The following is a 17,706-nucleotide window of genomic DNA, read 5'->3' as shown; positions in this document are numbered from 1 at the left end:
TGGATTCAGTCCCAAACTCAAGAGGGGCCGCTATGGGCAGCCTCTACATCAGTCTTTGTTATTTTGACCCATCTCAGCCTCATCAGTGAAAGTGAGCGGGCACCGTTTTTTTTCCGTTACCATGACAAGTAAACACCGGGAGTGGTCTTCGCTTCACTCAGCAGTCTTAACATTGTAGAGCAGCAAGGGAAAATTGACACGCAAGAAATCCCTCTTTACCCATGAGCCAGACAGGTTAGGAAGTAAGAAAAGGGCCATAGAGCTGAGTGTCAGCTATCCTACAATCCTTGATATACAACGTACAGCCGTCCTTCATCAATTAGCCAGGCCGAGATTATTCACAGCTTTGGTTTTCATTTCTTGCAGACAGAGAAGAGGCATCAGTTGAATATCAATGTTGTTTTATGTTTGTCTATTCTTGGCAAGACAAACATCCTCTGGCCCTCCAATGCTCCCATCCCACCCATTATCATAGATGTGTTATTAGCACTTCTCTGTCCACTAAGGATTTATCACACACACACACAAACACACGCTTGTGCATGCACACAAACACGCAGACACACACACACAGCCCGAGGCTTTTACTTCTAGGAGGTGATAAAGTGTTATCTCTCAGTGATGGTTTCTACAGACAATATCAGCTGCTTGTGGAGGCTGGGTGCTGTCCATCTTCTTTATCGCAGAGTGGAGAAACTCAAAATATTTAAACATTAAAAGCACAGATGTTCAAGATTTTTCTGAACGGCAACTGTGAAAATCTCTTTTGCCAACACAATGTTAAGCTGATACTAAGTGTTATCAACCCCACAAAATGTCTAAAACTCCATAAGATGGCTATAACCTAACCATCTTTCAGGTGCTTCATTGGACACAGCTTGAACGTTTCATAGAATGTCTTTAAACATCTTCAGATATAACTGAATATATCTTGAGATACCTTGGAACATGCCTAAGACATTGCTGATGGCTCACGCGCTAAGGAGTCTCTTCAAAATACAGGATACAAACAGACACTCTTTATCAATGGCTCAAGTAAGTGTGGACTAATTCCAACACTGGATACCTGTTGAGACAGGCATCTTCCATCATCCACCACCTAAAGGCTCTCCATGATCTCTCATTATCATGAGAGACATTATTACACTAAAAGGAGTCTGACCTCAATAGGCAACATTTGTTTTATCATTCAACCCCCAGCACCACTTCTTATAAGTCATACACACTTGATACCAGGAAACAGAACACTGGTCAGGAGAAAATGAGCACTCAGTAAACGCTCATTCAATTCTTGATGGATCACACGTCGTATACTGGCATGTGAACCTCCATCCTGCACGCCATGAACCTGAATCAGGAATCTGTGAACAGACTAAAGAGGCACCGGATTCAATGTGGAAAGCTTGAGGATCCCTAGTCCGGGCATTTGTTTTGGAAACACACAACCAGTGGAAAAAAAGAATCCTGGCTTCTCCCTCTGGCTCCTGTCACATTTTTAGCAGCAGATCTTTAGAGAGTGGCCTTGGTGACAGGCAGATCACCAACAGGCACCATATGTCCTCTGGCAGCCTGTTCTTCAGCTTGAAGCACACATAACACATAGAGTGTAGGAGTTTATATCTTGAATGTGTAAATTAAAAAACAATGGTGTAAACACTTTAAGAAGTATTGATTCCCACTGTCTCAGCACATGGAAATGACATCATGCCGACTGGGCCTGTGTTCTGCTGAGTAACGTGGCTGCACAGCTGCATACATGACCTATGTCTGAACCCCTCAGTGTAGCAAAGCTGAGATCACCTGTCATAATCACTCTCTAGCTCTCTCTCTCTCTCTCTCTCTCTCTCTCTCTCTCTCTCTCTCTCTCTCTCTCTCTCGCTGTAGCTCTCCCTTTCTCTCTCTCTCTCTCTCTCTCTCTCTCTCTCTCTCTCTCTCTCTCTCTCTCTCTCTCTCTCTCTCTCTCTCTCTCTCTCTCTCTCTCTCTCTCTCTCTCTCTCTCTCTCCCTCTCGCTCTGTCTCTCTCTCTCTCTCTCCCTCTCTCTCTGTCTCTCTCTCTCCATCCAGGGTTCATAACAAGCCATTAGGTTTAGACTCCATAAGATTGACCCCGCTCAGCTTGCTCACCTCTCGCAGGTCTCATATTTTAAACTAGGATTGGAATAAACCATTTCCCAGAGTGATTAGTTTGAGGGGGTGGTGGGGCCTCACATCCTCACAGTAGGGATCTGCCCTCATTCTGGGCTTGCCCTATTTGGTTTCAGCTTTCACAGCTGTCGACCAATAAATGTGCATGCCAGCAACAACAACAAAAAAGAGACTCCAAATATCAGAAATATGTATAGAACTGTGAGCAACACATTTAGAAAAAAAGGTCACATGCTCCATAAACTCATGTGAAACGTCAAGCAGAAGGTGCAGTCTTCCGAAGAAGACAAAAAAAGAGAGAAGAAAATCCTCTATTTGTCTGCTTGCATGTGGTCTGATATGAGTAGAAGGAGGCATGCTGGCCACCTTATTGCTTTACTAAATATAGGCCTGCAGGAGATTGGATGTGTGCGTGCTCTGCTCTGCTCTGCTGTAACGTGTTGTGTGATGACAGGAAGGACGAGGCATGGTGTTGGGGGTCCTGTTTTCTACTGCTCCTCATGTGGGTCACAACACCCAAAGCCAACATTCAGTCTGAGTAGAGTAGTAGTAGTAGTAGTGGTAGTACCCCAAACACACACACATGCAGTCACGCACACACACAAATATGTATAATTCAACAAACTTAACCCCAATCATTGATCTGCAAGATAAATCTCTGCTTATACTGCTTTCTACAAATATTAATCTCTCTTACTGCAGGGCTTTTAGCAAGGAGATCACCATTGAATTTTTATTGTGTTTTACAGTGTGTGTATATGTGTAAGTGTATATGTGTGTATGTGTGTGTCTGGATGTGTGTATATGTGTGTGCTTAAGAAGCAAGCAGAGCTCTCAGGATTTCAGATTTAGACAAAGAGTTTTGAATAACAACTATGGCGCGCACTGCATTTAGATATGGGTGATTTGTGAGGGATTTTCTGTGTGATTGTTAGTGCACTTATGCTCGTGCGTGTTTGCAATAGTGTTGAAACTCATTGAAGGTGTTTGTTTGTGTGTGTGTGTTTTCAGATGTGTGGTTACATATCAAGTCTGGCATACCTCATTTTGCCCAGTGGGTATTGAGGTGGAGCATTGTGGCCAAGCTTGGGTGGTTTAACGGTTAACGGTTGTTACAGCCAGTCATGAGGCACAATCAGCAACTCACAGAGACTGTCTCACTGATGGCTGTCTGTGGAGCAGACAGATACCTTGTGGATGCTTTTATACAAAGTTTGAAATGATGACATACTCACAGAAGGAGGAATGTGAGAAATGGAACAGTTCAAAACCTGACAGAACAGGATGTCACATGAGGCATGGGCACAGCAAGCCATAAAAACAATGAAGGTTGCAAATTTCCCTGAGGGTGCGTAACACATTTCCAGTAGTATCGACTTGAATAAACATTTTAGAACAAAATCAATAATTGCTTTTTTAAATGCACTCTCTTTTCCAAATGAAAGTGTTGAAACAATTATTGGTGTCAGAGAAAAAACAGCCCTACTGTCAACACTCCTGATAAGAAATGTTGCACCTTAAGTCGATGTGAATTGTCACTCAGGGCACAATGACTCCTCATTTGTACATTTATTGATCAGGTGTATGCATTCTGTATATATTTTGAGGAACGACAATCATCACTTTCATCAATTTGTGTTTCAATTGAGTTAAAGTACTCTAGAAGCATCATCGCTGGTCATGTTTTTTACTGACCTTTATAACCTGTTTACTCATTCCATTATAGTTTGCTTGATTAAATACCCTATAAATCTCAGGCTTCTTCATTAATCTGTATCTAACTCAGTGTAACGGTCAGACACCTTGACACTTCATGCCTAGGCTGTGTCTGATTGAAATTGCTGGGGTCGGGCCCCCAACAGTCAGGATGGAAGGCTGTTAGGTATCACAACACAAGCTATGTCACTGCTCAACTTAACCTGTGTTTGTTGAGAGTGAGCAACATGAAGATAGTACAGCACTTTGATAAACTAGAATTGAATCTGCCTTGAGGTCAAAAAACCATGCCAAGAAGCACAGGTCATTGTTTTAGGATTCCTAATGAAGTTCTTACATGGAATTGTAATCTCTTACACTCTCTCAGGAAAGTTAGAGTTAGAAGGCAATCCAGAACATGCTTCCTGTCAGAGCTCAATCACTGATACAATTCTTTGTTCAGGAAACCGCACAACTCAATGACCCTGACACTAGTCCAAAATCTCTGTGTATCTGCTATCCAAGACAGGAAGGATAAACGGCAGACATTCAAACAAGTGAATGGGATCTAATGTTTCACTACCCACACTAACCCAATGGCTAGACAACTCGCAATCAATACATTAGTGCATGTGTTCCTTTTTGAAATGCGATAACAGAGGCTTCAGCATCTAATCTGTCCTGCAGCTCACATAAGATTATTGTCCCGTGGCAGACAGGGGCGTCTGCCTCTGCTGGAGGTCAGAACTGAGGGTATTGTTAGATACCAAACAAAAACTTGACTCCATGCACCTAACACTCATCTTTCCTGACATTTCTGCTGACTTTGTACAAGACAGAAATATCACAGGGGGAAGTGGTTGAGCTTGTTCATTGTTAAGGTTTCTTGAAGGTCCCATATTCATGTTAAAAAGACAAAGGTCTAGCGGCATCAAAATTTTAGGTAACCGTTAGGATCTGGCTGGTAGTGACCTAATATTCATTTGTCTGTGAAAGATGTGGGGAAGTTTCATCTGTCTGTCTTGAACCTTGACTGGTTATGGTACTGAATGTTTAAGGGCCCAAATGAGATCAATTGCATTGATCTTCAAATCATGCTGGAAAAGCAAGCTATGGCCTGTGAAAATGTATATGTCATGTATAAAACCTACATCCTACATAAAACATTATGAAGAAGCTTGATGGAGTGATGTAGAAAGACATCCAGTATTTATCGGTAAATAAAATGTATCAGAAATGTGTCATTGAAAGCTTTGTTAAAATTCTGCACTGGTCCCAAAATCCATTTTGAAGGTTAAGATCACATAGTTTTCTTATTTATCATAGTTGTGCATCTATACATTAACTAACTAGAATAAAAGTATATTTCTGAGGTTAATCACATTTTGTGACATCATTAGAAAGCCTTCTCAATTCGACAAAAAATAAAAATAAAGAACAGTATTGCTGAAAGGTTAGTAGCCCAAAACTGATGTCCACCACAGTGTACATGAATGGATTTCAGGAGTATAGTACTGTGCTACTCTTGCCTAGCTGGAGGAACTGTAGATACCTACCATGTACAGATCTGTGCAGTATACTGCAGATAGTATTTGTATTATTCGAAGTGGGTAGCTCTCCATGGTCCTGGGTAGCTGCAGTTCAGAATACAAAGAGAGTGTTAGGTGTGGTATCTAGGTGGAAGCTGATATTACTAGCATCTATGCAGAATCTACTCTCTGTGGTTTTAAGGTGTTCCAGAGACTTGATACGTGCTGAAAACACACACCCACACACACATACATCTACGAGTTCACAGACCAAAATGCATACACTACAGGTGCCCAGATATAATACACCCAGTACCTTAAGGAACCAGGAAGACATTGTTTGCTATACAGACAAAACACATGACCTTCACGCTCACTATTATTCCCCTGACTGTATCTTCAAAATTGACTTTGCAGTAAGCCTACAAGGCAAAGCTATGGTTAACCAGTAAAACTATACCTAGAGGTGTGAATATGTATTAACCCTGTCAAAGAAAATGCTTGAATTTTCACCACTTGAGGAGAAGGTGGGAATGAATGAGAGATACCAAAAATGAGAGCCAAGGTGATAGAAAGATTGAATTAGGACAACACTTTATAAAAAACACCGTAACTATGCAGCTAGCTAAACACATGGATGCAGATTTAAGCAAAATATTTTGCATTATGAAGTAGTCTTCAAAAATAGTGTTGATAAGAGGTTGACTGTGACCATTAGGAAATCTGGGGCACTATGACCCAGTAAATGTTAACACCCCAGAAGACAACAGTTGTGATCAATGCCGCTTGTTTGCCGTCAGGTGCTGCAGCTGTATAAAATCAAGATTTGAGGTTTCTCTCAGCAGTAACTACAGAGGCGCTGGACATACGCAGAGAGCACAACCTCACCTTGAAATGAGTACGCAAAGGGTGGGATATGGAGCTTCTGTCTGGTGTTGCAACATCAGTATGCTGTCTTTTTCAAAATTCGTATGCAAACTTTGAAGACATTGCGTTGAGTCGTATTACGACCAACAACGTGAGTATATTCGTCGACTTAAATGGATACTTTCCAACTATTATTCATTTGAAATTATACTATAGTAAGTGCAATGACAGAAAATGAAGAAGAAACGGACCAAATTATTTTTCTCCCTTCCCACAATAATAGGCTACAAATTTAGATCAGATGGATTGAAAGAGGAATAGAGACAAAAGTACTGAAAGGGGATGCTCGATACTTCTAAAGATAAAGAAAGACGCCTCATAAAATGAAAAAAACTAAACAAGAACAGCCAATGATGTGAAAATCACCCGAGGAGATGGAAAATTTAAGTAATTTAAAGAAAACGCCTGGTTTCGATGGACAAATTATGAACACAACAAACGATACATCTATGACAGATTCACCTGAACTGGATGAGCACACGGAGAGTCTTGTCTTTCAAACTAGTTTGGCCGTAATTCTTTCCATTATTACACTGGCTACTACTTTATCAAACGCATTTGTCATTGCCACGATTTCTCAGTCTAAGAAATTGCAAACACCGGCAAACTTTCTCATAGCTTCATTAGCCTTGACTGATCTTTCGGTGTCAATTTTGGTGATGCCCATATGCGTTCTTTACACGGTGATCCACGTATGGACTTTGGGGCAGGTAATATGTGATATTTGGTTATCCTCTGATATAACATGTTGCACTGCATCTATCCTGCACCTGTGCGTAATTGCTTTGGATCGATACTGGGCGATAACTGACGCGGTCGAATATTCCAAGAAGCGCACCCCAGCGCGCGCGGCGGGGATGATCGCTACCGCCTGGGTCATCGCCATCTCCATTTCTTTACCGCCTCTGTTCTGGCGACAGGTGAAAGCGGAGGAGTTAACGACTTGTAATGTGAACACGGATCATATTTTCTACACGATTTACTCCACGTTTGGGGCATTCTATATTCCCACATTACTGCTTATTGTGCTCTATGGACGGATTTACGTTGAAGCTCGTAAGAGAATCTTGAAACAGTCACCCAAAAAGGTCGGGAAAAGACTCACTTCAGCGCACTTGGTCACCAACTCGCCAGTATCTGTGGCGTCAACTACCTCTATGCAGTGCGGGAGGCACGATGCGCACTCAAGTGATACTGGATCTCTGGCCAGTGACAATCAAGTGAAAGTAACTGTGTCAGATGCGCTGTTGGAAAAGAAAAGAATATCAGCAGCTAGAGAGAGAAAAGCCACAAAAACTTTGGGGATAATATTAGGTGCGTACATCATATGCTGGTTGCCGTTTTTCATTTACACACTGGTGGTAGCCACCTGCTCAATTTGTTTTTACCCAGAGCTATTTGACTTCTTCAACTGGCTTGGTTATCTAAATTCTCTGATCAATCCCATCATATACACTATGTCCAACGATGACTTCAAGAAAGCTTTCCACAAACTCGTGCGCTTCAAATGTTGCAAGTTATGAAAAATGTCTTGAGAATTATCTTTGCTTTCAATATTGTAAATGATTCTTATTTACATACCTATATGGTAAGAAATAGGATTTAAGTACAGAATGTAAGTTTTAACGCCTGGAAATGATTTACGATCAGTTAGGAGTGTCAGAAATGAAAATCTTTTGGCAACCATTTATGGTCATTAGGTTGATTGGATAAAACTAACTAAACGCAAAAGACATTTTGATGTAAATTTGTGTAAAATGATTAGACAGGCTCGACAAATCTAATCGGCAATTGCTTTGGGAAACGGAAATGGGTGGTTTGTGTTCCGCATGGATTCCCATTTGGGGAACATGTTGGTGCAGCGCATTCCGCGCTATTCCCATGGCGACTGACCTATTAATGCGCCTCAGATGCGCTGCACAAGGCTGATATCTCTAAAGACTGTTCCCACCAACCAATCTGATATTAAACCATAAACCTAATTGTGCGCTGGGAATTCAAGTACGGTATAATGTATTTTATTTGTTACATTTGTTCAATCTTGTTTTGTTTTGCATACTTCTGTGTGTAAAAATATTTTTTGTTTTCTTGGCAAAACTCAACATTGATGTATGTATATTTATTCTGTGGATAAATTATTAAAAAGAGCTTAGGTTTCATCTGGTTGAATCAATCAACAGCATTGGTTCACAGGTTGTGGTGTTTCATTTGTAGGCTAATATCGTTTTAATCCAAGAAATGCAGAATGCTAAAATGATCATCTTCGCAATTGTAATGGTGTCATTTGTTGTGTAATAGGTATAAATAGGATTTAGATTCATACAACTTGAATGTCAAACACAGGCATAGACAGATTTTATTATGGGTGATATTTACCCAGTTATTTTTGAGAGCAGATGAATAAGTTCAATTTTAATGAACAAACATGTGATGTTTAACTAAGTGTGACTGTATGCCTGTGAGTGTGTTTGAACTGTATCCTCACACATAGGAAGTGTGTTTATCTGTGTTTGTGTCTGTATCGCTCAGCCAGTCAATTCACTGCCTTGAGTCACATTATATGAGAAAAAAGGAGAAACTGAAACAATGATAAATCTTTATGAGAGTATTTATGAAATCCATGTTGACATTGGTGAAATATATTGCTTGAATCTCTCCAAGTGTGGAAGTCCTCTTTTCACTCTGAGAAAAACTGTTAAATAAAGGCATGCTGCTAAGACATGTTTGTTTCCAACTGCTCTATTTCAGAAATGTAATGAGGAAATGTAAAGAATTAATTACATTTCAAATCCATTAATTTACAGAAAACTAAATTAAATTTAACCTAACCTTATTAGGCAGAAGGTATTGGAGGAGCTACTCTGCTCCCTCTTGTGGACAACATGGTGAAAGGAAGCACTTAAGTGAAAACTGGCTGATGTCAAACTCTCAATCCATCCATCCATGTCCCTTTATCTGTTCGCTGGAACAGCACATCACTGGTTGGTTCCCAGACAAAACGAGATCATCTGTGTATCTGAGATCCTCACTAAAGTGTGAACTCACCACTCTCACCTGGTCCGACATCACTCCCCTCCCCCTCGACACATTACTTTCCTCCTCGTCTCGCTACACTCCCCTCCAACCTCATGCAAGCCCCCCAAATCTTATCCCTCCCTCCCTCGCCACCCTGCCCTCGCCTCTCTACCCCTCCCCCAATTCCTTCAACCTCACATCTCTGCCTTTCAAATTCCCCGCCCCCCAGCCCCTAGCCCCCTAAATCTACCTGTCTGTCTCCATGAACTGTACCCTCACTAGCGAGGCCTCACCTGTAGCATCCAGTCATCTCAGGCAAGCTCTAGATGGTGTCACCTAGAGTTAATCAATAACATCCGTTGTGCACCAATAAACACCTCTTCTTTTCTCCATGTATGGATAATAAATAATAATATTTATTCAAAGTTAATATTTTCAACATGGTTCACCATATCTATGGGAACAGTGTGTTAGGGAAAACTATTTTGTTAACAGGTTGACTTGATTTGCAACCTATTTGGGGATCCCCAACATTACATGACAGCTACTTCAGCATGGTAGACATGGCTTCCTCATGTTAAGACTTGGTTGACCTAGAACATGCACTATGAATATTTTATAGAGAGAGAGTAGTTGCAGTCGGGGTAGTATGGTACAATATGTCATTTCAATGAAGGAATAGTTCTAAATCTATAAAGTTATAGAGCCAATCAATGTCTCTAGTGTTCTCCAGCCTTACCAGCAGAAATATGCACATGTGCATAAAGCACAACAGCTCATTTCACAACCATGATTTATGTTCCACTTAAGTCTCCTGCAGCAGGCGCTCTCTGAGGTAGGTTTGTAGGTTGAAGGAAGGTGTTGGAGAATGAATCAGGAAAGACATGCAGATGTAATGAAGTCATAAAGCATGCTTATCTGGTACGCAGCTTTGCTAAACAGCTTTATTGTTTCACCCTCCATGTCCTTTGAGAATGCAGCGTTCATCAAGAACAATGGACTCTCAAAGTTCCGTCTGCCTCCACAATATTACCCTCCTTATCCCTTGACTAATTTCAATTGACCTTGACACAGAACGAGCACGTAAATAATTCACCCCATCGTGTTGCATCAAAGGGTAGAGGCATGGTGACAAATACAATCTATGGTCTGTGGTGATAAACGACCAGATTACAGTAAAGCACTCTGGGATAATCAGCACCATCTGAGTAATTCTGAAGGGTGCAGCAAAGAGAGACTATACCTCTGACTGTGTAAATCCAAAGTCTTGCAGTAACAGGTGTGGGTGGGGCCTGGAATAGGGTTCCAATCATTGTCTTATTTCTGGCCAGTTACACTTACAAGCACACCTGATTGTGACTAAATTGGACCCATTTTGCTCCCAAATGTTGATAAATGGACTGTGGTAATGATGGTGTGTGCTTTCTCTGATCTCATAAAGCGCATTTACAATTCTCAGAAGCCTGGTACCATTGACAGATTAATAAAGCTTTGAAATTCAATGTGCCAGGCATCGGAACTCAGAGGCCTCTATAGAATTCTATGATTAGGTTATCCTATAGCACAACTCGGTTTTTGGTGCACACCCTGGTTTTCAGAGCACTTCAGCGACAAGTCACTTCTGCTTTCTTTCATCACAACCAGATGGAAAATCTGATTTGAAGTAGCATTTCGCAGCATTCATCCAATGACCGTATAGTTTCAAAGTACTGAAAAAAACTGTTCAAAGCAGACCATTGAAGCTGGGCTTCAACAGGGAAATGCACTGTGACGCTACTGGACTGTATGAGAAGGAAATCAGTCAGTCGACCTGCTACGTAGCTGATTCCGAACAAACTCGTCTTCGAGATGAACATGCATTTAATGCATGCATTTAAAATGTTAACACAATAGTAAATGTGCAAGCGTAGGGTTCGGGTTCGGTGGAAAGAAAATCAAAGGTTTGGCCGAAACCTACTCCCGTCAAAAAGCCCAATATTCGGCCGAAACCAAATCCTAGATTCGGTGAATCCCTAGTCAATAGAGCATGACATACTGCGCCAACTGGACTTTGAAGAGCTCATTGATGAGTTTGCATTGAGAATGAGCAAAAACGGGCCTTTTAATATCACTGATGTGATGACGGTGATGGTGAGTCACATGTTTAAACTGATCATATTTATAGAGTGGCTCTGTGGACTTTAAAGCACTGAAGTGTCAGGGCACCTGGCGTGTCATGATGTGTGTGCGTGTCATGATGTGCGTCGGGGTGATATAGGGGCCTCATTCTGGTAATTAGCCCCAGGCCTCAAAATGTCTTAATTCGGCCCTGGATACAGGTATGTGAGATGCCTAAGTGCCCTCTAGGTCCCACATTTTTCAAGTTAAATACCAAAATTAAAACAGATATCATCGACGTGAATAAGAGACAAAACAAACACTCAATCCTTCTAACTATCATGTTTACACCAGAGACTTTTTAAAATGAAAAACTATGCACCAAATTACAACTTCATGCATCAAAACTATTTCTTTCAGGCCATGTGCTGGTTCACTGAACATCTGGATGATGAATATAGCGTTTAGACAACAATTTGTTTTAACAGTTGTCCCCACAGGGCCCCACTGCAGGTTGTTTCAAGCCTGGGATGAGGCCCATGAGCAGGGATGCTCCTCTCAACACCCCACTACCCCAGACAGATATATTGTCTGTCCACATCTGTGCATGAGGAATGAACATCACTATGGATAGGCTACTGAGATTCATTTATTTTATTTTATTTTTTCTCTGCCTGACACACACAAGAATAGACACAAACACACGCTTACACACACACCAACGCACACACGCTCACACACATGCCCCCACACACACACTTTCTCACTATTTATGACTCTTTCACATACACCTACGCACATCTTGATAAACGGTTGACTGCCATTTACGATGGTACAAGATGAAGTCTTTACTCACAGCCAGAATTTAGGCTGATCAATACTGACTGGGGGGCATGTTGTGTAATGATTGCCTGTCTGCCTTTAACAGCAAAATACATGGATCACTGGTGAAAATCCTGTTAGCTCATACACAAAAATATAGAGCAAAGATATAATTCCACCTCAACAAGAACTGTGTATTATTCAAATGTAATTCTTTCTTCACTTTGTGAATGATTGATAACACATGGTCTATTAACCTTTAGATTTCAAAGATGAGAGGCTCATATTCCACTGTGGATCCTAATTCAAAGTAACGATAAGAACACAAAATGTCACAGAAGCTATTAGTGCTGAAAAAAGGTAAGAAAGGTAATTCCATTTTCCAAGGCGTGCGAGACGGGGTTTAAATAAATGAGGTTACTTTGTATTCCAGTTGTAGACAATGTATTTTGACCTTTAAATACACATTTGTGTGCATATATTGTATATAACTATTGTATATATTTGTTTTGGGTTGCTTTACTAAGGTTTGCCACTTGTGACAAAATACTTTATTCATGCAATGAGGAAACATTAATAATATACATTTGATTGTTTCTGCTATGTAAGGAACAACATATTTACTTTAAGAAACTACTGTAGTGAACTACTGTAGTGAACTGAAACATTTGGAGACCAAGGCCATTAGGTTGAGAAACGACCAACCCTGCATTACACTGATGTTATGCTGTGTGAATGACAGTTAATCCAAGGTCTTCATAAATCAGTTCAGTGCACTCACCCACAGCAGAGCAACTGAAAGATCTGTAGATACCCCCCAAAATAATTTCTTACTTTACTTTAGTTCTCTGACTGGACAGATTGATCATGTGCATTACATCAGTCCACTAATCACTGGATAACGCCATTCCTCTTTTTTTATATGAGCTGCCATACACCCCCCCCCCTCTACCACCACAAACACACACACAGTCTCTTTCCTGTTTAGAGGCATCAACATCACTCTATTACCAGTTACCACCAAACCTTCACCGACGCAAACCGATAGCAGCCTCAGAGGAGGGCAGACTCCTAAACTTCCTGGGACCAGTAAAAAATATTTTCTAGGTTTTACATACAATAATGTTCTTGAGTTTGACTTAGATAGTTAAAGAGTAAGAAATGTCACAACATACTGTTATTTGTTACAGTGTTACATCTCTAACTTAGTTAACTAGAAATACACAGCTATTCCTGAGGTTGTTTACATGAATAAAATAATTAAAAATCCCATAATGCCTTCTTATGTTGACCAAAGAAATAAAAACAAAGGGAAGCATGGTTGCAAAGTTAGTAGCCTAAAACCAATGTCCAAATATTGAGGAAAGGGAGTGAATTGTTGGGTCTCAGGAGGGTATAGTTACCTTATACTGGTGTCTCTCTGGGGGTTGGAGCTGATGTACTGCAGTTTTGTTCCCCTAGCGAGGCAGAGTGTTGTCCTGCAGGTCAGACATGTCTCTGAAAAGCTAACAGCTGGCCCACCTCACTCCATTGCCCCATTCTCCAGGTTTTTTACTCAGTTCATCAACTTCCTCCACTTTTCCTACTCGCCTGGTTTCCTACCTCTTCCTCTTTCTGCCTCCCCCATCCCCTCAAACCCTAATTTTCTCCACCTGTCTTCCCCGCTGTCTTTGCCTGCCTCCCCCTTCTCTCAACCATCTCCCCTAATCTCAGCAGACCTGAGCACCCTCGCCTGTCTCCCCAGTCTCCCCCAGCCTCCAACCTCCAGCCAGTCAGCCAGACCCACCTGCCGACCCTCTTTCTCCTCCCCCTCCCTGCCAGTTAGTCATCACAGCTGGCTGCGGAGAGTGTGATAAATGGGCTCCATTTTCTTGGAGTCCTGGAGACCCAGCCCTCTTGTCTGCCAGTCTCCCATTTCTGATGCCTTTTTACCTTCTCTTTTCTCCAGGGACATCAGGAAGAGTTCTCCTGAGACCCTCCAGGGCAGTTTCAGAAGGAGAACACAGAGCCAATTAATCTCCTGGAGTTTACTGTCAGCTCTGGACTGTCTGAACACAAGGGCACTTTATATCAAGAGATGATAACATTTTTGTGGGGCCAAATCCTGGTGTGTTCTGTGATTTCTGAACAATAAAAACCAGTATATCTATAAATACCAAATTCTTACTTGTAAACCAAGTCAACTAATGCCATTAACTGATTGCACTTATGTTTGTGATTTGTGATGTAGATTAACCTGCAAGAACTTGTTATGCAAAAAGTAATGCACTTCTGTTTTAGCACTCCTGAATATCTAAAGTATTTCAGATGGCAGAACAACACTCCAGTTTTTTTTGCATCTTCAAGAGAATCAATTATTTACCTTGTCTTATTTACTTCCATCTCTCACTCTTTTCTGTCTTTTGTTCTGGAGTTCTGGTTTTCAGAAGGAGAGATCTCCCTCTAGGTGTCATGTCTGTCTTCACAAAAGCAAGTTTTTGTAGGAAGAACAAAAGAGACACACATCCTGTTCTATTCTTTTCTATTGTGGGGACTCAACAGACATCCAAGTGGACATCAGTATTCAATATAGGTTTCTGTTGACCTTTGTCTATTAACGTGTGTTTGTGTGTGTATGTGTGAATACATGTGTGTGTACATTTCCATGTGTGTTTGTGTGCATATCTGTGGCCCTGCCATATTGACAGAACCAGTGAGGTGTGCTTTACAGCAGCCCTGTGCTTCATTTCCATGTTACAGCATCAAGTCTCTCCACTGCTGACAGAATACATTATGTTAGTCGGTTACACTCCGTTGCCCCTCATTCAGAGCAATCTCCTCTGCCTGCAATTTTCTTACCTTTGGTTTGCAGGCCAGCTGGACGTTTAGTGCTGCAATCAAAGTGAATTGCTTTTCCTCCAGCGGTGAAGTGGTGGTCTGCACATATGGAGCCTCTAAGGGAGGGCTCACGGCTGCTCATCATAGAGGAAGTTATCCTAGCTGAGCAACAACGGCTACCTCTCGGGGGTGGGGTAAGGTGTGTGTGGTGGTGGTGGGGGCGGGGGCGGTCACAGCTCTTTAGATACAGTCCAGAGGGAGGGTCGAACTAATGGTTAATATAAAAGCAGACTTGTGGTAACACACGTTCTGAATGAAAAGAGTCCAACAATAGGGAACTTCTGTGCTGTTCCATTTGCACATGCATAGCAATACTATAGCAGCATAATACAAAAAGTAGGTCAATTAGAGATTATTTGTGTGCAGTACCAATGACTTTTTGACTCAAATGGATGTTGTAAGACAGTCAGCAGTTAGTTGGTCAAAGGTGGGACAGCAGCTCAGAGAATTCAGAGGCTCATGAGTTTTAGTCAAAAGTAGGGGATTGGGGAATGAGAGGTTTATTTCTCAATATGTTATTTGTTTGTCCATATAGCTTATCCCTGTGTCCTTTTCAGAGAATTACGTCAAACAATTCTTGTAGCTTTCCTCCATCAGTCTCGACCTGAGTACACATCGATACTCTGCCCCCTGCTGGATGTTTGCACACATGCCCGTTACTCCAGGTCGGCGGTGTACCTCGTGGTAGAGCAGGAAGAGCTGAGGAAGAGTTCCACATCCAACAAGCTCCCAGGCAGGATCAGCAGAAGGGGTGGTTAACCCAACAGGAAAAGCAAAGCCTGCTAGTCAGACGGAAAGTGAATGACTGCTCAGCTTAATGAAAGAGACATTAAGTGGAGTTGGACAACTACATAATCTAAGATTATCAGAGAGTGAGAACATCTCGCCTCTTGAAGAATGCCGGATTGGGTCATGAGCTGGAGCCAGGTCACACAGAGGAGGCGCCATGATGTCACAGGTGTCAATGTGTCATTGCCACCAGTCAGCAACTCGAACGGCATTGGGCCAGGCTGGTAATCAACTGAGAGGATTTTCTAAAAGTGGAGAGAGTTACACCAGAGGCTGATGTCTATCTCTCTAATATTAGACTTGAGGGTGGTCACTGGTGGGTGAAAAGGGGAAGCCATCAGGGGAAAGGCTCAGGGCTGAAGTGCAGGGGATTTCAGAGTGGGGATGTGCCTGTTCGAGCAAACTGAATAAACAGACTCCCTGATCCTCTATTGATTGTCTATTAATTGACAGCTGACTCATGTCATTGAGCCAACCATTGAAACCTTCTGATTTGCCCTTCCCTGTGTCCATCTGACCGACCACTTTTAAGTGTTTAAGTCGAAGAGCATCCCTTTCTGCTCACTCTGTCAGCAGCTACACCAAGAGACCTTTTCTCTGTTTAAAGTGAGGTCATCATTTTCAGACAGCTGGCGCTATGACCCTTTGCTTAATGAAAGTAGACCCCTTTAATTGCACAATTGATCAAATAATTGATTTAAATAATCAATGGACGTATTTAGGCCATCAAATGCTTTGCATGAAGCAAGATGTATAGGGTGGTTGCTCATGCCTTTATGACTTTGAAAAATATCGAATGCACTTGTGGGCTATATAAACCAGCTGTCACATCTAGTATGTGTTCATCATTGTTTAAAATACGCAATGAACACCTACTGAAGGTCAAGGACACACACTGTATGCATGTATGTGTTGAACCCAGTAAGAATGAAAAGTTTGACCCTTCCCTAATCCTAAATCTGAACCTAGAACTCAATCCTCTTGACCTCAAACTGACAGGGGACCCTTGACCCTGATCCCAAGAAAAAAAACAATAAGCTGAGGAAGGTAAAAAAAGAAGAAAGACAAGTAGATTAACCTCGATCATAATGGTGAGCGCACTTTTGAGCAAGCACCACCAAATTTGTAACGGCCCTCTTTATCCAAAACATTTCTACCTGCCCCTCGGAAAGGGACTGCTGGTTGGGTAAAAGACACACTCAGGTGAAGAGTGACAGCTTGTCTCTGGATAAATATTCCACGTAGAAACGTTTCCAGGTCAAAAGGAACCATTTTAGAGTTCCATCTGGAACCTTTTTAATAGGTTCCCTGCAGTGACCAATCTACATAGCACTCGAAGATGTGTCTTTTGTTCTTTTTTTTTCTTTTTTGCATTTAGGCGTTTAAAGCTGGATGAGGATGATGATGAAAGCCAAAGTCTATTTTGGAGAAATTTTATTCAGAGCACAAAATATGTTGAATGTGTCTTTATAAATTTAGATTGAAAATAAATAATACAAAATTAATTTGAATACATTTCTAAATTAATCAAAAGTTTTTACATACTCTGTATTTAAATGCGCAGCAACTTCATTACCTTGTTGTTGAGTCAATTTCAGTCTTACAATTATTTAGTTGTATGTTATAATGTGAATGACAAAAACAGCAGCAAATTACTTGGGATTATTTTGTTAAATAGATTTGGGGTAATTGGTTTCTGGGGGGCATTTTAACAACAACTCATGTTCCCCAGGATAAATCTCAATGTTTAGAGCATTTCCATTTTCCATTCCATAAATTTAAAAGTCTGAAAAAAACACATACTTTAGCC

General features: G+C 41.3%; 1 protein-coding gene across 1 annotated transcript; it reads left to right on the top strand.

The window, feature by feature from the left end:
- The first annotated feature begins 6,670 nt into the window (after nt 1-6,670).
- htr1b (5-hydroxytryptamine (serotonin) receptor 1B) lies at nt 6,671-7,819 on the top strand. Its single transcript, XM_084683264.1, has one exon. It carries the CDS (start codon nt 6,671-6,673, stop codon nt 7,817-7,819), a length of 1,149 nt encoding a protein of 382 aa, XP_084539390.1.
- Nucleotides 7,820-17,706: the final 9,887 nt, after the last annotated feature.

This window comes from Hypomesus nipponensis, chromosome 3 (assembly GCF_054491055.1).
Source record: "Hypomesus nipponensis isolate SF chromosome 3, ASM5449105v1, whole genome shotgun sequence".
Classification (NCBI taxonomy): Eukaryota; Metazoa; Chordata; class Actinopteri; order Osmeriformes; family Osmeridae; genus Hypomesus; species Hypomesus nipponensis.
The sequence above is the reverse complement of the archived record's forward strand: the minus strand, read 5'-3'. Positions and strand labels throughout refer to the sequence as shown.

Bases quoted from the DNA above. Each gene is read 5' to 3' on its own strand.
- htr1b (XM_084683264.1), top strand. From the start codon at position 6,671: ATGGAAAATTTAAGTAATTTAAAGAAAACGCCTGGTTTCGATGGACAA.